At 43.1% G+C, this 24,129-nt stretch overlaps 2 protein-coding genes across 5 annotated transcripts in view; both read right to left on the minus strand.

Moving 5' to 3' along the window:
- The window catches only part of dnajc5ga (DnaJ (Hsp40) homolog, subfamily C, member 5 gamma a), a 28,647-nt gene extending 19,683 nt beyond the window's left edge, over positions 1 to 8,964 (minus strand). For both annotated transcript variants that reach the window (XM_007904473.2, XM_007904472.2), the window contains exon 1: positions 8,907 to 8,964. The gene's annotated coding sequence lies outside the window, so the exon portion shown is untranslated. The remainder of the gene's footprint in view (positions 1 to 8,906) is intronic.
- A 7,719-nt stretch (positions 8,965 to 16,683) lies between these two features.
- cad (carbamoyl-phosphate synthetase 2, aspartate transcarbamylase, and dihydroorotase) overlaps positions 16,684 to 24,129 on the minus strand; it is a 61,662-nt gene continuing 54,216 nt past the window's right edge. For all 3 annotated transcript variants that reach the window (XM_042332928.1, XM_042332927.1, XM_042332929.1), the window contains 6 exons: positions 23,277 to 23,489; positions 21,996 to 22,121; positions 20,846 to 21,001; positions 20,588 to 20,689; positions 19,685 to 19,779; positions 16,684 to 18,294 (listed from right to left, as the gene is read on the minus strand). In XM_042332928.1, coding sequence (XP_042188862.1) covers positions 18,192 to 18,294; positions 19,685 to 19,779; positions 20,588 to 20,689; positions 20,846 to 21,001; positions 21,996 to 22,121; positions 23,277 to 23,489 — 795 coding nt within the window. In that variant the 3' untranslated portion in view covers positions 16,684 to 18,191. The remainder of the gene's footprint in view (positions 18,295 to 19,684; positions 19,780 to 20,587; positions 20,690 to 20,845; positions 21,002 to 21,995; positions 22,122 to 23,276; positions 23,490 to 24,129) is intronic.

Below are 24,129 nucleotides of genomic sequence, written 5' to 3' on the forward strand. Positions count from 1 at the left end.
AATTCTGGCACACAACAAGCACGACTCCAGTTAAGTGAATTAGGAGGGTAGAATTCGCAATATACTGAGGCAATATTCTAATCATACTGTTTACCTTGCTAAAAGAGGCAAATTTCATTCATCCTATTTTAAATAACGGCTTAGCCAATAGAGCTCATACCATTATAGGTAGCTTGCATCTAACAACCTAGACACAGTTTCATCAGACCTTTTCTTTCGCAAAATCTTTATAACAAGATATCTGATTTTAACCACACAACAAAGGAGTTCAAACGATTAGCTTTGATGAAGACAATTTGGCCCATCTGATATCATTATTCCAGAATACCCACCGCACTGTCCTCCCATCACAGCGTCAAGCATTTAAAAAAAAATGAAATCAGTATCCTGGCCTCAAACACGCTTCCTGGCAACATCTTCAAATTATTAATTACCCTCTGGGAAAAGAAACATTTCCTGGTATCTGGTATTGACCTTTATACCTCTAAACCTATGTCCTCTTGTTATGTCTTGAACAATGTACTTGGTGTCAGAATCAATTTAGACGTTTTATAGGCAGATGCCCTGCTGGGAGCCGTGGTTGAAGCAAGATCCATTTCAGCTTTCAAGAGGGACCTTGAGATATCTAAAAAAAAGTAATTTATAGGGTACAAAGGTAAATTGGACAGCATGGATTGCGGTTTCAAAGAGCCAACACAGACACAATGGGCCAAATAGCCTTCTGTGCTGTAAAATTCTACGGTTCTCTTACAAACAGCTTTTGGAGCATTCTGGTTCAAGAAAATTTAATGTAAAATCATTTAAAAACCAGTGTCACAAAAATAATACCCACTTAACGTGGCAAAGATGAAAGATAACATTTTTTTAGTTTTTCCAGTACAAGACAGATTATCCCTTTTTATGTTCATACTAATTTTAGTTATTGTCTACATGATTGCATTAGCAAGCCTATAAAACCCAATGTAGCATCCCGCCTGTATAATAGCCTAATTGGCATCCTTGGCAGAGTGAAGCTTGTAAGAGACTTGAAGAGAGAAAAACTCAAAAAAATTTAGATTTAGCTTGTAACTTTTTAAAAATCAATGTGATCACATAAACTTTCTCGACACATGGAACCTCAGAAAAAATGCCCAAACTTCCAATAAGCTTGAAGAAAAAAATGAAACTGGAAGAATACTACAAATAGAAACTTATGCTAACTGAAGAAAAGTGTAAATATTCATTTGATAGTGGGGTTTATTTTAATCTTTGATATCACTTGTAAGAGTAAAACATGGAATTTGATAAAATTAGGCAATATTCCAAGCAGACTGCTAGCCTTACTTAAAGGGACCAATTTGATTTATCCTCCTTGGAATGAAAGTTAAACCAATAACTGATTCAAGGTGCTGGTGCCAGTAACTAGCACTAACTGCAAGCAGCTTAGTTAACAACAACTTGCACTTAAAAGGTACCCTCCACACAGGGTAGCGTCTCAGAGCGCTTGAAGCATCTGGGACTGTTCTGGACTACTTTACTTGTCTCTTTTTTTCATAAATAATTGATTTGGCCAATCTAAATACCTGCTTCCTTTGACTTTATGTGAACAATGTTCAAAGGAAGCTTTCTCCATAGCTCTGAAGAAAGGAAATGGGAGCTATTCAAATATCTACAGATACCATTGTGGTGGTAGAGTCTATTTTTAAAAAAATATGAAAGCGCTTGAAAAAGAGACATATTGAAAGATTAGGAGCATAAAATGAGACTTATTCAGGTAACTCAAGTAGAGAAAAACACGAAAATAAACAAAAGGACATCCAGTTCTGACGAAGGGTCATGGACCCAAAATGTTGACCCACTTTCTTTTTTCCATAGATGCTGCCTGACCTGCTGAGTGTTTCCAGTGATCTCTGTTTTTGTTTTAAAAGGACACATGACTTGTTTCTGTACCATAACAACTATTATTCTCAACAGTTGTCAAACTGGCTCAGTAGGTGGACTGTGGCAAGACCTACATCAGAGCTTTTTGAGCTCATAATCTAGGCTGACACTCCAGTGCACTGCTGGGGGAGCACTATATTGTAAGAGGTATCGTCCTTCGGATGAAAGAGGAAAAAATTCATCGGACCAATAGTTCTATTAACATTTATCTTTGATCAATAGATGGTAGGATAGCTCAGTTTTTCAATAACTCATGCTTTTTCTCTTTGGACAACAGAGGAAATGGTCTTGAAATCAACACACAACCAGTCGAGCTTTCACTGAAGATTTTGTTTTGGTCAGCCGGGTGTCTGACACTTGTAGAAACTCAATACCATGCTTAAGAGTATGCAAAACAAAGTTCCACATATGTATGATACCTATACATGAAAATCTATACATTTGGAACAATAGATCTAATAATGGTAATAGATGAAATTGTTTCAGTCATCTGTCTTATACATCTTATTAAAATTATCAGTGCTTTATATAGTAATATGGAGTTAGTCAAGTAGACCGGTTGAATCAGGAAGACCATTTAATATACTGTAATATACCACCAAGCAGAAGCATACAACTGATAAATCCCTATTGGGCAAAAGACCTAGGGACCTGAGCTAAGTTATAAATGCAAATGAGAGCTCAAAGGAATTGAAACAAAATCAGTAAATATAAAAAGAGAAGAAGGGGAGTACATGGACGAGATTCAAAGAGTTAAAACAGAAGTTGAAAGATTTTTCTGAACGAAAAAATGTAGTTTTATTTGATTCAATCAATCACTGTTAGTCAGCAACAAATAAAGCAAACATGAGGCTCGACTACACTGCCCAATTAGTTGAGCTCAGATCCCGGAAGACATGCTCTCTCTGCATAGTCTAGAGTGGCCACACCTGAGGTCTTCTGCGCAATTCTGGTTACAACAACATAAGGCACAGCTGCTCAGCCCCTGGAAGCAATGCAGTGGAAAGTAAAGGAGCTGGTTCCCATTGTTAATTTCCTTAAGCAATGTAGTACAAAGGATAATTAAATAAGCTAGGATTCTTCAAGCTAGAAAGATGATAGTCAGCCAAGGAGCTTCTTCATCCGAACCGCTCTTGTGATCGTGAAATTATCTACACATTGGCTTTTAGTTCTCTCATTCCTGTGTTTCATACCAAGGTTTTAGTTAAGCAGGATACAAAACATAAGAACAAAACGCAAAATACTGCCGATGCTGGAAATCTGAAAACAAAAACAGAAGTCACTGGGAGCACTCAGCAGGTAAGGCAGCATCTATGTAGAAAGGAAAGTGAATCAACGTTTCAGATCCACGAACTGACAATTTTTTTTCAAAACACTGGTTCGTTCTGTTCCCTCTGACTGAAATATTGGTCGCTAACCAGCCCGAGGACAAGAGCTCAAGGGGGAGATGAGTCTGTACCTCCCGAGGAGCACACACAAACAGCTTATGTTCCAGAAAGACTGTGGCTCACACAGGACATTAAGCTCTGAAGGGGGGGGGGGTTCGCATCATGAAAAGTTTAAAAAAAAACACTGCCCTGGAGGAACAGGTCTGATGATTGTCACATTCTGAATCAAGACTGAATTTTCAATATCAATCCTTGTTCACTGCAGAAATTAAAAATATTCTAATCTGTAGAAACTGAATAAAATATTTAAACTCTATAAAAAAAGCATCCAGCTAAATTGAACATATGGGCCTACGTAACAGAAGCAATCAGCTGGATGTAGGCCCATTGGTGGCAGCCCTAAATCCACCGAGGAGCTTCCTTTTAGCTTCATAAACATTTACATAAGATGTAGGAACAGAATGAGACTCCTGCCTTTAAAACATACACCTCTAAAGAGAAGCAGTGCCTTCCACTTGACTCCATTAGTTTAATTTCTTTAGTTGTTTCTTATTGCACTGAATAAAGGAACAATTTAGGCTACCAGAGCTGTTCTGTTATTGCTTCTACTAAGAAATACAGATCATGAGCTTATGTAGGCCACCTATTTTAGGCACTTGCATGCACTTTAAAAGGTATAGGTGTATAAGGACATTAGTAGCGAGTACCTCACCTACCTCCATGAAACAGGTGAGGCATAAAGATGGGCCATACATACCTTTTCTCCTTCACCCCCACCCCCGAATTGTCTCACTTAAATTTGCTTTACTTAGAAAATGTTTTCCATAGGAAGAGATTCCTCCTTCCCCATTTCAATTCTCAACAATTCCAGAGATGCCAACAGTCCTCTGCTACCTAGCCAAGTGATCACTCTTCACATGTAAGCCTGGAGAGTTGAGTGTTGGCGGATTATTCGAAAGGGGTGGGGGGAGATGAAGAGGAGAGAAATGAGCCTGATCTTATCGCCATACAATACCTACTCACACATTAATGAACAGAAATCCTGGTTGCTTTCTCTCACGTCCTCCTCCTTCTCCCCAGCCCACGGCCCTGAAGTTAATCGTAGCACCAGCTGAGATCAGCTGATTATAAAAAATAATAATCCTTGCATTTGATATTGCGCCTTATCCTGTCGTTGAGACGTCGCAAAGCGCTTCACAGAATATATTGTAAAGTGGATTGGCTGTGTATTTTGTGAGCGAAACGTGAATAGAGATTTACATAGAATGGAAATAGGTCATTCGGCTCAAGTAGTCAGTTCCAGTGTTTATACTCCACATGTGTAAGGGACGTACATATGTGGAAAGCAGTTTGGTTTGATGCTCTAAAGCATTGTGATGGGCTTCCATATGTATCAGACACTCGCTGACCAATAGAAATAGTTACTGACATTGGGAATTTTCTTCCAGTGTCTTGGCCAACAATCTCCCAGATAAAATTGGTCAATCATTGCATGGCTGTTTGCGCAACACTGCTGTGCACAAATTGATTGCTAAGTTTGCAAATACAAATACACTGCTGTCCCTTTCGTGTGGCCTACAAAATGTTCACTCCCTCTCCAGTAAAACGCTCACCATTCAGGCTTTCATTTCGACGAAAACATCAACACCCTCGCTCGCCCTCATCGAAACCTGGGTCAGCCGAGGTGACACCTTCCCCCTGACCGAGGCCACACCACCCAGCCACACCTTCCATCATACCCCAAGACCTACCCGCTGTGGTGGCGGTGTGGCTCTCATCTCCCGGTCCCCACATGGTCTATCTCCTTACTCCTCTGGAACCTTCCCCTATTTTGAGCACCTTATCCTCTATCATCCCTCCAACCTTTCCCTCAAAATCCTCCCCGTTTATCGTCGCCCCAAACCCTCCCCCATCTTCCTCTCGGCCATCTCTACCCTCCTATCTTCCCGCTCCTCTGAATACCTCCTCAGCCTAGGAGACTTCAACCTGCACTTCACCCCCTCCTGCTCCATCTCCGTTGACTTCTCTTCTCACAACCTCTCCCTCCACATCTACTCCGCCGCCCACGTCCATGGCCACCCGCTTGACCTGGTGATTACCCAGGGCCTCAGCGTCTCAGACCGCACCATCACCGACAAAGCCATCTTGGACCATTACTTCATCTCCCTTAACTCCTCAATCCCTTTCCCCACAACTACCCAACCCACCTCCATCTCCTACTACCCCAGGAAAAAAATCTCCTCCCCTCCCTCTCCACTTCCTCCTCTCATTCTGAGCTTCCTCCCGCAATGACCTATCCTCCTCGGTCACTCTCCTCCGTAACTCCCTCTCCACCACTTCTGATGCCTTGCCCCCCTCACTTCCCGAACCATCTCCTGCTCACAGAAGTCACTCTGGTACAGCAGCCACCTCTGCCCCCTTAAGGTACCGGTGCTTGCTGCTGAACACACCTGACTCAAATCCAGTTTAACAGTCCATCAGCTGATCTCGTTGGATCTTATCAAGTCTTACCACTCCGCCCTTGCCTCTGCTAAATTGTCCTTCTATTCCAAGCCAATCTTGGAGGCCAAGGACAACCCCAGGCTCTTCTTCTCCATCACCAACCGGCTCCTCCGCCCACCCTCTCACACCTCACCCACCCTCTCCTCCAATGCCAACGACGAGGAGATGCTAGACTTCCTTGAAACCAATGTCGGGGAGATCCGCTTGGCTGATACTGCCCTTCCGACCACTACGCCCTCCCCATCTCCCCTCACAACCTGGCCCCCAACCATCCCTCCATCCACACCTTCAAACCTGTCTCCCCTATCTCATCACCACCATAAGTCACATGAAACCGACCACATGCTCCATCGACCCCATCCCTACAACAACAAAATGACATTTGTACAGCACCTTTCATGTTGGGAGGTAGTCCCAACCCCTCTTCTTACCTCCCAGCTCCACCTCCTTGCCCCCCTATTCACAGACATCATAAACCTCTCCCTGTCCACTGGCACCGTTCCCACCCCTCTAAAAATGTCCATCATCCTCATATCCTCCCTGGACCGATCCCTGCTCTCAAACTATCGCCCCATTTCCAACCTCCCTTTCCAAGGTCCTGGAACGAGTCGTTGCTTCCCAGCTTCGCTCGTTCCTCTCCCGCCACTCCCTTCACGAACCCCTCTAATCGAGTTTCTGTGCATCTGGTGACGAATGACATTTTGTCCATCTGTGACCAGAGCTCCTGCTGCTTCCTCCTCCTTGACCTCTCTGCTGCCTTCGATACCGCTGACCACTCTATCCTCCTCCACCACCTATCCTCTCACCTCAACCTTCATGGTTCGGTCCATGAATGGTTCAGATCGTACCTCTCACACCGTCTCTACTTCATCTCCACGAACAGCTTCTCCTCTAGACACCGCACCATCTTGTGCGGCATTCCTCAGGGCTCTGTCCTTGGTCCCCTCCTTGTCAATAGCTATACGCTCCCCCTTGGTGACATCATCCGCAGACATGATGTCAACTTCCACATGTACTCGGATTACACCCAACTCTATCTCTCTATCTCCACCCTCAACTCCAGGACCACTGCTCTCCTGACAGAATGTCTGTCAGATTTTGAGTCCTGGATGAGAACTAACTTTCTACAGTTGAATGTCAACAAGCCCGAGGCCCTCCTGATTGGCTCCAGTCAGGACCTCCACACCTCAGGCGTTGACAACATCACTATATAAGTATGCACAATCCACCTTATTAAATCAGTCCGGAACCTTGTCGTCTTGTTTGACCCTCAACTACCCTTTATACCCCACATCCGTGCCATGTTTCGCATGGGCCTTCTGCCACCATCCTCTGGAATTCCATCCAGCAGTCCCTCCACCTCGCCCCCTCCCTTGCCTCCTTCAAGACCCGTCTCAATACCCTCTTCTTTGACCGTGCCTTCGGTCACCCTCCTTCCCCCTGCTCTCCAAGCTCTCCAAGAGCTCTCTTTCCATTTCTCAAAACCAACTCAAGGCCCCAGTCTAAAACAGATTTGCTGGTTATCACCCATCGCGTGCAGACCTCCATTTGTTTCACTCTTGAAAAGAACCTGTGGATCGTTCCAATAACAATCTTCCTCTTATTCTAAATAATTTCGGTTTCCTGGGGTAATCTTTGCAACATTAATATAGGAAAATAACTTTGATACTTTCCTCTACACTTTTGTAAATACATAGATTTCCCTTCAGATGAAATATAAAACACTGTAAGGAAAATCTCACAAACACCGTTCCTTGTATCGTGCAGCAATAATGTGCCAAGGCCACATTCACCACATTTAAACCACCTTGTGACTCATAATCAAACCATTTTAACACTAGAATTGAGCTAAATGGTAAACCCACAATCATCCTTCTTCCTCCTCGCTCTCCTTTTTAAAAAAACACATTAATTGCAAGCCACATTGATTGGGGAGGTGAGGAGGGTGCATTTTTAATTTGATACTACAGCTGAAAAGAAGATTACAGACTGATTAAATGATTAGGTGAAGCTTGCATTTCCCGTCCTGGAATAGTACACATGGAACGCAACAGACAGAACGAGACAGTCCTGCCTGGCCAAGGGTTGCACCACATTTCAATAGACCGCTGCTGCGGTCTGACATCAGGAAGCACACGCTGCAGGGAACCATACATGGGGTGGAGGGGGCAAGAAAAACATAAGAGCCGGGGAATTGCAGCAACACAGAGCCGGGGGTGGTAACACACTACTCTCCCCCACTAAAGCAAAACCAAATCCTATAACCATTGAAAGTCTCAGAAATTAAGGTTGTCTACAGAGGGAGGAGTGGGAGCGCAGGGAGAGAGAGTGGGAGCGCAGGGAGTGAGACTGAGAGAGCGGGAGAGCAGGGAATGGGAGAGCAGAGAGTGAGAGTGGGAGAGCAGAGAGTGAGCGAGAGAGTGAGCAGAGAGAGAGAGAGAGAGAGCAGAGAGATAGAGTGGGAGCAGAGAGTGAGAGCAGTCAGAGAAAGCACAAGAGAGTGAGAGCAAAGAGAGAGAGAGAGAGAGAGAGACAGAGCCGAGTGAGAGCAGAGAGTGAGAGACAGAGAGTGAGTGAGAGAGACAGAGAGAGGCAGACAGACAGAGACAGTGAGAGAGCAGAGAGTGAGAGCAGAGAGAGTGAGAGACAGAGAGTGAGTGAGAGAGACAGAGAGAGGCAGACAGACAGAGACAGTGAGAGAGTAGAGAGAGTGAGAGCAGAGAGAGTGAGAGACAGAGAGTGAGTGAGAGAGACAGAGAGAGGCAGACAGACAGAGACAGTGAGAGAGTAGAGAGAGTGAGAGCAGAGAGACAGACAGACCGAGAGAGAGAGAGACAGACAGACAGACCGAGAGAGAGAGACAGAGTGAGAGACAGACCGACACAGAGCGGGAAGTGACAGCGCTGCTCACACAACGTCTGGGGCCTGTTTTACGTCCCTTTACCCTCCTCCTCCTCCTCCCTCTTTGTCCCTCTTTCCCCACCTCCTTCGCAGCTGCTTCTCAAAGCTCCTCGCCCCCGGGCCCGTGGCGCTGGGCCTGGGGGCGGCCTGGGGGCGGGCGGGGAGTGGAGGGGAGAGGCCGCCGCCGCCGCTTACCTCCGGCTCCGGGAAAACGCTGCGGGAGAACACACCGCCCCAGGAAGCTCCGGCAAACCTTCACAGCCAACCCCGGGGCCGCTGCCCGCCTGTCGCCGGGCCCGAGTGGCGCGGCCTCCGCCCTGTGACCGCCTTCGCTCGACGCTCCTGGACCTCGCGAGGGTCAGCGACCGGTCAGCGCTCAGCTCCGGGTCCCGGCTCAGGGCAGGGCAGCGCGGGGCAGGGCGGGACAGGAAGTGACGCAGAGGCCGCTCCTCCTGCACGGAAGTGCTTCGCTCACGTGACCCGACCGACCGACCGGCCTCGCTCTGGGGGTTGGGGTTGTTCTGGTGGAGGGAGGGAGGGGTGTGGGGGGGAGTGGCCGACAGTTCCCTGCGGTCACACACACTGTGTGGATCCCATTCGTTTTTAATAATAATAATAATGATAATCCTGGCAGTTGGTACGAGGACGTCCCGGAGCGCTGGGCAGTCAGGGATTAGGACCCGAGCGGCGGGCGGTGGGGGTTAGGAGCAGGGAGGGAGGGTGGCCGGGGGCACGGTCGAGGAGGAGGGCCCTGAGACGCGCCGCCCCATCGCAGCGGATCGATTTCGAGATCCTGACGTTCGTTTTCAAATGCCTTGGGACCGCCACACCTCTCTGACCTGAGTTCCCAACTCGCCACCCGCTGCCTCCGCTCAACTGGCTCCAGCCCCCTGCACGTACCCCATTGCCCTCCATTCCCCCGTCAGGTGCTGCACTTTCAGTCACTATATATATGCCTCAAAACTGTGGAACAGTCTTCCTTCCGCATTGCCCCTTCCTTCTCCATCTTCAGATCACACCCAAAAACCTTCCTCGTTGACCATGCTTGTGGTCACCTCCCAGCTCGGCATTGTACTCCTCCACTATCAAGCGCTCAGGGACGCTACCCTGCGTGAGGGGCGCTATATAAATGCAAGTTGTTTTTATATTCAGTGAAGTGCTTTGAGACGTTTCAACGACGTGATAAGGCGCTTACATACCTACCTCTCTGACCTGCTAAACCCTTATCAATCTGTCCACTCCCTCTGCTCAGCAGGATGTGGCCTGCTCCGTGGGTAAGATAGGATCGGACGCGGGCAATGTGGTGGAGGTGGAGGAAGGCGGTCCTGTTCAGGGACCGGATGTGGGGTAGGAAGGACAGCTATGGGTCGAATCTGACGCATAAGTTGCGCACCGGTTCGCTGAGTCTGAGGGATAGGCCGGTGAGCCACGGGATAGAAGACATGGACGTGAGCAAGGAGTATGATTTCCATCTTGTCAGTATTTAGTTGCAGCAAATTGCACACCGCAGTGTCCCGTAAACAGTTGAGGATTGAGTGACCACATTTTTTTTGAGGGATTATTACCTCTGGAAAGCGATCCGCCAATCGCCTAACAACCGGGTTCCTACTTATTACTAGATAAACAAAGGCATGTGGAATAAGGAAATTTACTTGAGGTTACGTCCCACTGGAGAACCGAACCTGGGCCCTCACTTGCAAGGCGAGCGCAATAACCACTACACTGCAAGACTCCACAGATAATAGATATCCTGATTTATTTAAATCTTGGTTCAAATATTTCCAATAGTGCAATTCTATTTTCTTGGCAATAAGCTTCAATTTCCTTACATTATATTGTAATAACAATAAATATTGAATGAGCCTTATGGTTGGTATTTTTATCTCAAGGCACTTTGTGGCATTTTGCTGTTAAGCAACTGTGTGTTTTGCCATCAAACGCAGCAGCCAATATGCGCACAGCAATGCCTCAGTTTTGAAGTCAAATGGCCAATTTTATTTGGAGGGATTGTTGACCAAGACATCGGGGGAAGCTCTTATCTTTTCAAATAGTGCCATGGGATTGCTCTATGTTCACCTGAACTGGCAGACAGGACCTCAGCTAACACCTCATCCAAAGGACAGCACCGCTAACAATGAAGCACACCCCCAACACTGCACTGGAGTGTCATCCTAGATTATGTGAATTCAAAGTCCTAACATGGGACTTGAAGCCATAACTGTATGACTCAAGTCAAAGCGAAGAATGCTGCCAATTGAACCAAGCTGGCACTGACATGTTCACCTGTTGACGGAAATTCCCCATGGAGCGCTTTGAATTTAGACTTCAAAGATGCAAATATCAAATTCATATCAAATGCAAGGATTATTCATTATATATTATATTTTGGCAGTGCATTTGTGTTAAAATCAATAAGCTGCTAAGTTTATCAGAGCAGTGTTTTCAGGCTTTTTGGACACTTTGCTTACAAATGTTCAATAATTCCAATGTAAATCATGTGATGCACTTTCAGACTTTTCAATAACACGATAAGATGCTATATTAAATGCAACACAGATTCCTGTCTAACTCAATTTTGGAAATAACACAAAACACCAACAATGAGATTGAAACATAGTTTTACTTTGAAATTATTGAAGTGGTAACTTCCTGTTTTCTGTGAGTCAGATTAAATGTGTGTGGATATGCTTACCATTATTCCATGAGAAAATTGACTGTATTTTGTTTTGATTGCCCAGGAGTTTGTCAGACATGGATACTCCTTGTGTAGTTTCCAGTTCTATCAATTGAGAACTCACTGCAGTTTTCCCAGTGGTGACAGGTGGGAGTATCGAATTTGTCTATGCCTAGAAACGTAGATGCAAGTTAGCAGAAACCAAGGTACAACACATATGAAGCCCTGATAAACTTTTCACTACCAGGACCACTCTGCCATTAAAATATTTGCTTGTGTTATCAGGATTCAAATCCACTGAATCCTGTAATCCCTTCTTCCTCCCGCAGTGACATGACTAGACTTCTTAAGTCCCATTGATGACCCCTGGAGGCTGGTTAGTACACTGAGGGTAATCATTATGCGCACAGTTCAGTTTGTATTCTGCTCACAAAATATAGTTAATCCACTTTAAAGTCTACCTTGTGAAGACCTTTGAGATGCCGCGATGATGGGAAAGGTGCTGTATCAGATGTGAGAATCAGCTGATTCAGCGCAAGTCAATATTACACTTGAATGTGCATTTACTAGTTCTCTTTGGTATGCAAGAGAGATGATTAGCAACATTTAAATAACCCAAGTCCAAATTTGGTGATCCAGTGGTTAGCTTCAAAAGTGGCTTGGTGTAAGTCTGAGATGCTGTGGCAAGCAATCAAAACGGTTACTGATTTGTGGCTGGTGTCCACAGTCGCATTGTGTGTTATCTCTCACCTTCCAGAGATGTAAGAAATGATCGCATCTGCCATGTGATGTTTTGAAATGGTACAATGTGGACCACTGGGGTAGGCCACTGTTGACGTATCTGAAAGGAATGTTGTGGGTTTACATTCTTGAACCCATCCAGGATTTGAATAATATCTCTTCCAAGAACCTTTTTCAAGCTCATCTGGTCATTCTCATAGCTTATCGCTCTTATTAAATGGAAACAGACGAGTTGCTGTCGTCTGCACCACCTCTATGATATAATTAGCTTTCTTACGTCATAGCACCCAGAAATGTACATAATTAAGTAGTTAATGATATTGTAGCATGTTGTGTGGATGGACTGTTGGTTGTTATATTTCTGATATAAATAAATGGTACTGTTTAATTTGTGAACCTGTGTTCTGTGTGGTAATATCACCCACAAAATATAGTCAATTCACTTTACGTAAATTCTGTGAAGCACTTTGAGACGTCTTGAAGACATTATAAGGCACTATGTCAAGTCCAAATATTATTATTATATCCTCTCTCAAAAGAATTTGGCAGCATTGACACAAGAGCATGTAAAAAAACAATAAGAACAATTAGTATAAGGTCAATTTAACCCAGGAAAGACTTAGGAAGTTTGATAAGCAAAGGATTTCTGCTACTTTTGTAGTAGAACTAAATAAAAGTGCTTTGATGACTTTGCTTAAGATCAAGCAGAATTTTATTACATTTTTCATTGATTTCTTAACTTTGGTCTGGTACCAAGTACATCACCTTCGCACTGTCCTTTCAAGATCCTCTCACTCATTTTCAAATCCTTTCATACCCTCGCACCTCCCTATCTACCCAATCTGTTCACCCTCCACTCCACCACCCGCTGCCTCCGCCTCACTGTTTGTCCCTCGCCCCTCCACTCCACCATCTGTGGCCGTGCCTTCAATCATTAAGTCCTGAAACTCTCCCTCAATCCCTCCACCTTGTCCCCTCCCTTCCCACTTTCAAATCCCGTCTAAAGACCTTCCTTTTTAATCGTGTCTAGTGACCTCCCACTGCCCCTGGCTCGGCAGAAGATTCAGTCACTGTCAAGCTCTCCAGGACGCTTCCCCCGCCGTGAAGGGCGCTATATAATTGCAATTTGTTGTTCTCCCCCATATTCGGTCCTTAGCCAAAGCCACCTTCCTCCACCTTGGTCACATTACCCACCTCCGACCGTACCTTACACCCAACAAAGCCAAAACCCTCATCCACACCTTTGTCACCTCCCACCTCGACTATTTCCATGCCCTCCTCGCCAGACTCCCCAGCTCCACTACCCACAAACCACAACTGATTCAGAGGTCCACCACCTGATACTCACCCACACTGGACTCCGTACCCCCCATCACACTGGTTCTCACCAGGCTCCACTGGCTCCCTATCATAGAACAGATTGATTTCAAGATCCTCTTGTCTACAAATCCCTTCATGCCCTGCCACCTCCCTACCTTTCTAACCTTTGTCTCCCCATTCCACTACCAGCTGCCTCCACTCGACTAGCCCTGGCCTCCTCTTGTCCCTCGTTCCTCTGCTCCACCATTGGCGGTCGTGCTTTCAGCCACTAAGCAGTTGCTTGGGAACTCTCTGGCTCAATCCCTCCGTCCACCTTGCTCCCTCCTTCCCCTCTTTTAGATCATGAAGACCTTCCTCTTCGACCGTGCTCACCTGGTACCTCCCCCCGGCTCAGAGTCAGGCTTTGCCACTGTTAAGCACTCCGAAATGCTGCCTCATGTGAAGGGCGCTATATAAATGCAAATTGTTGTTTTAAGATGATTGCCTTAAGTATAAAACAATGATAAATTTGGGCCATTGAGTGTTCTGCTAGAAATGGATGGTCTGTTGTGAAACAATAATAAGATTACATTTGTGTAATTCCTTTCACGTCGGGAGGATGTCCCAAGGCGCTGGGCAGTGTACAGCATTTCAGTACTGAGCTGGGGTCGGGGAGAGAAGGGAGGGGAGGCGGATGACCGATGGCATGATCAAAGAAGAGGGTTTTGAGGTGGGACTTGAGGATGCTAAGGAGTGGGCGAGGCGGAGTGATTGGGGGATGGAATTCCAGAGGTTGGGGGTAGAGTGGCTGAAGGCTCTCCCTCCAATGGTGGGGCAGGTGGGTCGGGGGACGTGGAGCAGGCCAGAGCCGGCTGAGCGGAGGGAGCGGGCAGGTTGGTAGGGAGTTAGGAGGTCACAGAGGTAGGGTGGGGTGAGGCTATGGAGGGCTTTGTAGGTGAGGACCAGGATCTTGAAGGATAGGGAGCCAATGGAGTTGGCTCCCTACGGTCGGAGGTGGGTAATGTGACCAAGGTGGAGGAAGGTGGCCTTGGCTAGAATATGGGGGAGATGGGGTCACAGAGTTTGGTGCGGGAGAGGACACGGGCTGCAGAGTTCTGGATTATCTGCAGTCTGTGGAGGGAGGAGTTGGGAAGGCCGACAAGCAGGGCGTTTGCATAGTCGAGCCTGGAGGTGATGAAGACATGAACAAGTTGAAGTGTGCAACCACGGAGGTTGATCCTGCCAGAGTCTGAAACCGTTATTGCATACAATAATAATATACTGATAAAAGATGAGAATAGGCACTTCTTCCAAAAATGTTCCCATGAAAATCCTTCCTTTTCTTCACTCGCTCACATTCAATTTCTTGACAGGACTTTACTGTTTCTTCTTTCAGCAGGAGTTAGTTAAAAGTTCTTGCTGAAATGGCACATTGAAGGCATATACTGTCAGTATGTTGAATAAAACCTTTCACATTCAATGTATGCCTTTAAATGGCACAATTGAATTAGTGATTACAGATAATACGTAGGTGGGGTAAAAAGATAGGAAACACCACTACTAATCATTAGGCGGTGGGGAGGGGGGGGGTTAAGAACCCATAAATTGAAAGCTATCAGAAAAAAAATAACAAATCAATAGCAAAGTTTTGCATTTCACTGATTTTCCTCTTCCAGAAAATCCAAACATTTAGAAGAAGGAAAATGTAAACACTCTACTCAGATGAGGTTACAACTGGAAATAATTCTAGCTGAGACAAGCTAAAAGAGTATTGTCGTCTGGTTAAGGAAGATGAGATTTAAAAGATGGGAAATCATCTTTGTTCCTTGTTTATTCTCCATATACATTTGGACTTGGTAGTTATAATGACATTGAAAATCTATTTGTATGATTTGATTTCAAGGCCTGCATTAAGAACCATCTGTGCCAAACACAGGAGTTCCTTTGAAATGCAAATATATATTATTGAAAAGATGCAAGGATTTCATTCTCCTCTACAGAAAATAAAGGCATCAAGCTAAAGTTATGAATATGTTCAAAATCACTCATAAAGATGAAGGCTAAGATATATAAGCATGTATACAGATTTTGATTAAAGAAAAGCAAGAAAAATATAGTAGGAAACATAAATTCACCCACTCCACTTCGGAAAATTCAGTCTGAATTGGTATCTGATTCATACATTTTGCTTGGGTCAGCATCTTGGGACGGCCTCCCAACGTGAAAGGTGCTTATACCAATGTTATTTTGTATTGTATTGTATTTAGAAGCAAGTGGAATTTAATGCTTAACTGTTCTTTTATACACATTTGCACAATTTCAACTGGGTCACTGAGAAACAGGCTGGAATTTACCTAATAAGTCTTTTGCTTGCTTTCAACCACAAGGGAGCTAACAAAAAAAAGTCTCCCTATTTCTTGTGAGATATTTTTTGGTAAAAATTCCTCTGGAGCTTTATTGGATAGGATGAATTGTACTTTATTATTATTATTTACAGGGAATCTAGTTCGGCTTGATGGTCTACTCAAAAGTATATAAGTACATCCCAAAGCGCTTCACAGAACACACTGTAAAGTGAATTGACTGTATATTTGTGGGCGAACGCGGCAGCCAATTGCGCACAGCAATGTCCCACAAGCAGTCGTAGATTGAAAATGACCAATTTATTATTGTTTTTGGTGTTGGAGGGATTATTATTAGGCGTGTGGAATAAGGAAACTTGCCCAAGGTTTCGCCCTGCCTGGAATTGAACTCAGGTCTCTCGCTTGCATTGTTAAATAATCATTATTTAACAATGATTTGAATTAAGCTGGGATTTTAGTTGGTTTGACTCCAGCAATACCCCAAAGCACACTCTGGGGTCACCAAGCCTTGGCTCTTGCTAACCTGTGCCTAATACTTTCTGGAATTAAGTAAGCAGGATGTGTCCCTCCATGGAGAGAGTAGATTACATTCCAACAATCTCTCTGGAATATCTATGTGTAAGTGGGCTACATGGAAATCTCAGCTTGGTTTGGATACTCTTAAACACGGTGATGGGTTACTACATGTGTCAGAAAACTGGCTGACTAATTTAAATTTAAAAATAATTAAATAATGATACCTGCCTGCACACATTTCAGAACAAAGACAATAACTGGTCTGATATTTTTGAGATCAGATTTGATTGTTTCTAAAGTTCAAAATTCAAAGTCCATGAAGACAGTTTTAGAAAGGGAGAGGCCCCTCCCTTCTCCCCCATACACGCACAAAACAATATGTTTAGAGTTGTTTTATTGAAAAGAAATATCAAAAAACATGAACATTACAAAATGAATGTTACAAGATCATTTAATGAAGACTGTACCATCAACTGTTCCACAATCATCAGTTCCATAAACTGCAGCAACTATTGTCACAAATACTTAATAAAGCTACAGTGGTGCTCAGGGATTATAGCTGAGCTGACACGAGTAGAAACCAATTTAGATGACTCCCAAATTATACTCTTACATCAATGATATTGTGATGTGTAAAGTTGATAACATACCTTCAGTATTTTTTGTGGAATTGAGGTAATCAGATTGAAATAACTCAAAATGTTACCCACCGTTGTCAGCAATCCTACGGAAGTCTTGTGATAGCACTTTCATAGCTTTCATAGATCTGGTGTTGAAAATTTAGTCCCAATTAGCGTATTTGATATGTTGGCGAGTTAAAAGCTTTAGTACACAAATCAACGAGTTGAAGCCCCATCATTATTCAGTCTTACAAAGCCAGACATTGTACTGCAATATAATTAATACAAATGGCAGTGTTCAGGCCTCAAAATTCTCATGTACGAAGCAGACCACATCATAAAGGAACATCTTTTAGTACAGAAGTAGAACGTTATAATACCCATCATTGGAGCCTGCAGAAGATGTGGGTTATAGCATTCTAACACTAATTAAAGCCATCAGACAAAGTTGCTAGAATGCTTTCCAACTACACAAGCAGAGCCCTCATTTTTAATAAGCCTTTGAGTAAATTTACTATTAATGGTTAATAAAACAGATTTTTCTATTGTTTAGTTTCTATTTTGAAACTAATTTTAGTTAAAAAAAGATAGCAGTTGTTTGATGGTTTAAAAAGACCACGCACTATATCAGTTACTTGCTATTATTATTAAAATTTAAGTAGAATAGTCTAGTTTGCTGAACAGGTAATACGATTTCGATGTAGGCAATGAAATCGGTTTAAGGGTTAAACTGTAAATCTTAGAAAAAATCTACTGAATAAGCATCTGTATTTACAGCGACATGGAAACCAACTTTGTATTGTTCTAATTGATGCTTTGAAGAATCATAAACCTGAGGAATACAGTAGTTTGAGGCTAAGGCACTTATAATGAACCATAACAATCACAGGTGTAAATAACTCTTTTGAAGGGAACAACAGACGGTCCAGTCACAGTAATACATTAGTTTCAAGAAATAAAGCTGCCTTTCCTGCTCTCCTTGTCAATAACAAGTAAATCTGAATGGATTTTGAAAAGGTCAGAAATCAGAGGAAAAATAACTACACACACTTCCGGTTTAAAGGAATTGAGTCAAGAGAATTAGGTGTTTTTTTAATATAAATTGTTAAATCATAGTGTAGATATACCACACAAATGCTACTCCTTTAAACCTATTTTTACTGGCATTAAAGCTAAAACACAGTGTGTGAAAATGAGCATTGTCTGCAGCAAGTCCTTTTAAATTTGCCCTTAGGCGGCCTCCATATGATTCAGTCAGATATCTGCATTAAAACTTGCCCAGGACTGTTGCCAGCAGAGCCATCCTGACGTACATCCCATTCTCAGCCTGGCGGAAATAAGCTGCCCGTGGGTCAGAGTCCACCTCCAAACTGAGGGAGAAAGACAGAGAGAGAATTAGCACTGCAATTTTCAACCTTGAAACAAATGGTACTAGCTTTGTAATTTGGTTTGAAACACGAATGGGATACATAATTTTTCATTTTTAATTTTCTAGGCCATGCAGCTAGAACACTAGAAGCCCAGAATCTTTAAACCCACTCCAGCAGACATTTCTTGGGGTTACTTCCAGTGGAGGATGAGTGTTATATCTTTACGAAACCAAATGACATCTTTACCTTCTTTTTTTCAAAAAAACTCACAATTTCCACCAGATGGTCTAAAGTTATTGAAGTAGACTATCTTCCTTGGGGGGGGAGGGGGGAAGGTAAGTGGGGTCTCCTTGAAGCTGAACTGGCTCCAAAGTGATATGCCTGGCAAAGGAATGTCGGAGTCGAGCCAGCCCTCTGTGGCGGTTTTGATAGTCCGGTTCCTGAGCCAGGCGGGTCCGCAGTATTCCAGGGCACTGCTGATTGCCAGCCTGGCTCATCAGCAAGAATTGGAAGGGCAGACCAGTCACTGGGGTCAGGGAGTCATCTCACTCAATTCCTGTTAACCCTGCAAGCCAAAGCCTTAACAGGTAGAGCTGGATAAGCAGTGGGAAAACTTGCCGGACAGCAATTTCAATGACAAGCTATGTGGTTTTAGCTGATTAGACTCCAGCAGTACCCCAATGCATACCATGGGGTTTCCAAGCCTTGGGTCTTTCCACCCTGCGCCTAATACTTTCCGGCATTAGGTAAGCAGGATACATCCCTCCAGGAAGAGTGCGCATTCCATTCCAACAATCTATCTCTGGGATTTCCACGTGTAGGTGGGATGCACAGAAATCTCAGCTTGGTATGGATATTCTTAAGAATGGTGATGGGTTTCCGCATGTGTCAGACACTCAGCTGACCACAAAAAAAATTTAAGTAGACAAATGTGGGTATACTTGGTTTAAAACAGAAGATTGAATTTTTCATTGTAATCGATGAATACATTTGTGAAAAATCAGCAGTCTTACACACACCTTTTTCAACACCACAGTGAGAGGGTAGGCGTGCAACTCATTTCTGGGTTGCTCCCTATTCCGTGATGGAGCCAGCAGTGAAGACTATACATGGACAATCTGTTTGAGGTTTGTTCTACCATCTCTTAAAGGGTTTAAGTGAAGAGATTGGCTTCCACCCCTTGACACACAACCAAAACAACAGCTGCATTGAGAAGCAAAGTACACTATACCACCTTTCTTCATTTGACAATATCAACTTTTAATACAAAACATAAATTGCATAAAGTGCATCCAAATTGTAGAAGCAGTGGGTAATGTCTAATATACAACAATTATCTTCCTACTCTTCCACTTATTCCCCTCTTCCCACCCACATGCCCCACGCTTACCTAATTTCATTAACTCGGGGCAGTGGATGCATAACCACCATCTTCTTCTTGCCTTTGGTCATAATGTGAGGAGTGAGAATAAATTGTCCAAAACACTAGGAAAAAAGTTACAATTTTAATCATGAATCTCCAGTAGCAAAAGTTCATATTGCAATGCTAAAAAAAATTAGTCTTTCACTACAGTAGATAGATTGCAAACTCAGTTTATCTTCCGCCCCTCCCCCCCATCTCAAGATTGTTGTGAAGTTCTGTGATTTCTTACAATTCTCGAATTCTACTCAACATTCAATATTCTAAATTTAAATTTAAAGAACAAAAATTAACAGTATCTAAGTTGAAAAACATGAAACATTCAAAGGATTAATAAATGCTTCTGTTATATAGGATCATCACTGAGACGGGAAGGCTATTTGTTAATTGAGTAATTTAAGTACAAGTGATTCAAGCACAAATGCAAGTGTACAGAAAGAGTGATGTGGTGTCGGTGTTGAGCAGATGTTAGACATTTAAAAAAGCGCTCTCACAGCACCATAGCTATTTGACAGCAAAGTAATAATAATAATCTTTGCATTTGATATTGCGCTTTTTCACGTCTTCTAGAATTACAAAGACTGACTTGGATCACCAAGAGATGAGAAGAGAGAATTGCTGTGGAGTTTTATTTATCAGTGTTCCATCTTGTGGGAAATGCTTAATTCCTGCAGCCTGTTCTTCATTGAGGGCATAACATTCATGCTAAGACTTCAGTATCAAGAGAAATTGGTAAATTCTAAAGGGTATTTACAATGTTGTAATACCTACCAAAAACACTACATAATCAACACCGCTTAAACAACAAATAAAACCAATGTAATCATAACGTTTAGAATTTTTAAAGTTGTGATGAATTTTTAGCATTATTACCGCATCATATTCTTCTTCTGAGGAAAATCGCTCTTTTTGAATCCTTGTCATGTACAACACATCAGTATCCGGCAGAGCCTCTTCAAGACTGTCAAATTCCTCCTGTGAATAGCAATCAAGAGCAAAACATTAATATTCTGTTGCTAAACAAGTTGCTGCCATCTCTACACTTAGATGAAAGGACAGACATCAGCAAGCCTGGACCACACAAGAAATGTTAAAGGGCTGCTGTGAATCGCCCACAAATATTTTTCTCACCTGCTTTATTCCTCTGGAAGCCACAAAATCTATGATATCTGGGGGCAGCCGAAGATTTTTGGGAGTAACATAACGGAGATTGACGCGGTACAATGTCAGGAGATAAGCCAAGGAATGCACAGTTCGTCCGTGCTTCAGGTCACCAACCATTGTAATCTATCAAAAGATTAAATTACAATAAATAATAGTAATTGATAAATTATATTAAGCAAAGTCGAGAATTTTAGCAGAACAGATACCAATCAAGAATTTGAAGAGTGTGTTCAATGTGGTTCTTAACAGATTTTTTTTGCTATAAATGTGTGAAATGGATAGGAACCAATGATTAGTTAAGAGAAAGGGTGAGGCATTATTTATGACAAAAGCTGGGTGCTGTAATTGGAAGACTTTTGGATCGGCATCCTGGAAAGTCCAGATAAGGTGGACCCAAGGGTTAAATGGATCCTCTTTACTCTTGTGATCTTGTGACAATGCAGGTTGAGCTAAGCAACTGTGTATCACGTTGACAGCCGCAGAGCAGACTTTTAAGTACAGAATTACTGTTGATATAAGTTTAGAATACACAATGGGCCATGGGAAGTTTGGAGAAAAAGGACTGAATAGTTTATGCTGTAATACCTCATTTGCAATAATCATCTTTAACATCAGAAAATATTTGTGTATATAAATAATAATGCATTCAAAAGTACTCTTATTTACATATTCAGTTTTACACAACTCAGAACTCTTGGCCTTATTTGTGTCTATGTTGACTTTTTTAACAATCCTTTCAGTCCCATTTACCCACCATTCCCCTTCATATCCTATATTTTATTGCTCAGTAATACCTTCATTCAAGATGAAACCCATAAGAAATGCAAAATGAAACTTCTGTTACCAATCCCAAAGCACGTAAAGGCTTTCTGCCACACCATTTACTCAGAGTGGATGAGCTGCAGTGCATTGTTCAAAAAGTTACAATGGAGATTGTGAAATTATAACCAAATGTCAATCTCATCAGTGGAACACAAAAATCCAACACTAAAATAAAAAATTGTCCTGATAGAAATGAGGGAGATTTAATACCAGCTGCAAAATCTACTGCTCCTCAGTTTTGGAAACAGGATTCAGTTTTTTTTAAAAAAAAAAACAACACAAAGCTCCAACTTACCGTCATTCCATTCACAGTTCCAAGCTCCTCCCGAATAGTGAAAATATCAAGCAAAGCCTGAGTAGGGTGTTCACCTACACCATCTCCTGCATTAATTATAGGCTTCCGGCAATGCTTAGCAACATGCTGAAAAAGACAGGTGTAAACCGCACACATTAAAATATACAGTCAATTCACTTTACGGTATATTCTGCGAAGCGCTTTGACGTGATAAGGTGCTATATCAAATGCAAGGATTATTATTATTATTTAAAAATTTACACTATTGCAATGAAACATTGAGAGATATCAAAACATTCAAAATACAAGTGTTGAAAATAACAGCTCCTTGCTGGCCTGGTGGGTAAGTGCACTGCCCCGTGGAACAATAAAACCACACCATCTAAAAGATTTCAGATTTGAATCTTGGTTTGTGTTTAATTAGTTAATCTAAGTTGGGGACCGGAGTTGGGTACTATAATTGAACTTAACGGCTCCTGGGTTGGGGAAAAGAGGGAGGGAAGAGAAAATACAGACAGGTTCCTGCTCCTGAACACACTGATCTGTTGGAATTTATATGTGGGTGAGGATAGAATTGAGTTTGGTTGTGATGCCCTCACGGTCAAATAGATATCCAACAAGCACTGTCGAAAAACACACATGAATAATGGGCTTTCATGCAAGATACAAGAGGGCTACCAAAGAACACTTGTAGAAAGTGTACCATAGTAGAAAGAAAAGAATCAAAAAGACAACACTATGCAAAACTTATAAGATCTAAACCAGTTATGTTTAAAGACTTCATTTTTATTTAAAAAAACAGGCAGGACCTAGACTTTTTTTCTTGAAAATTTGCTTTGAGGCAATTTTATGCATCACAAAGGATAAAATCCTGCCAAAATGGCAATGTACGTTTAAAGAAGAAAACTTGAAAAGCATCCTTTGGTCTGACTCCCTTCCCTCAGTTCACTGTTAATGTTTTGGCTTATCCCAAACTGTCTTCCTGTGCGATTCACATCCCTTACAAACTATATAAAACAGGATCAATTTTTTTTTGCTTACTTAGTTTTCAAATCCCTGACTGTCCAGTGTCTTGAGACCTCCGCCCGACGTGAAAGGCACTATACAAATGTAATTTGTTGTTGTTTTCTTTGTTGTTTATGCATGTTCTTCCACAAAACGCACTTCACTCAAGCACACAATTAACATTAAATAAGTATGCGCCAGTGAAGCAGCCAGAGGATTACGCCAACAAGTGTCAAAATACTAGCCTACACCTCTGCTATTCAAAGAGTTGCTTACCTCAACTGCACCCGGCTGAGGATGGCGAAGGACCACCACATCCACATAACAACTCATGGTCTGGACAGAGTCTAATAGAGACTCCCCCTTCTGTACAGATGACGTAGCTTCTGAAAAGTGGATCACAGAACCTCCGAGCCGGTGCATGGCTGCAGCAAATGAACTGCTTGTTCTTGTGCTGGCCTCGTAAAACATGGAAGCCATTACTTTTCCCTGTTATAAGCAATAAGAAAAAGTCTCAAGATCATTGCTTTTAGCCACAATATTCAATGCAATAAATCATAAGAATTCTGCAACTTTGAGGTCGAACATTGTTTGCAGTCGTTTGTGCAGTGATAATTGTCAAACTGAACAAACCGTAAATTGGTTTTGAATTTTATATTTCTATTATACAACTCGTGACCCCATCACCCCCATCCTCGCCCGACTCCACTGGCTTTGCATCACACAGAGGTTACAGTTCAAGATCTTGGTACCAACTATCAAAGCCCTCCATGGCCTTGCTCCCCACTAACTCTGTGACCTCCTAACCCCCTACCAACCTGCCCACTCTCTCCATTCAGCAGGCTCCGGCCTGCTTCACATGCCCAGGCCACCATTGGTGGGCAGGCCTTCAGCCACTTTGCCTCACCCTCTGGAACTCCATCCTGCAGATCCTCCGCCTCGGCCCCTCCCTTGCCTCCTTCAAGACCCACCTCAAGACCGTGCTCTTCAACCATGCCTTCGGCACCCTCCTTCCCTCTTGCTCTCCAGTCTCCCCGATCCCGACCCCCAACTCGGGTCCGAAACACTGACTGTCCAGCACCTTGGGATGTCCCCCCAACGTGAAAGGTGCTATACAAATGTAATTTTT

Source organism: Callorhinchus milii, unplaced genomic scaffold, assembly GCF_018977255.1.
Source record: "Callorhinchus milii isolate IMCB2004 unplaced genomic scaffold, IMCB_Cmil_1.0 Scaffold3, whole genome shotgun sequence".
Classification (NCBI taxonomy): Eukaryota; Metazoa; Chordata; class Chondrichthyes; order Chimaeriformes; family Callorhinchidae; genus Callorhinchus; species Callorhinchus milii.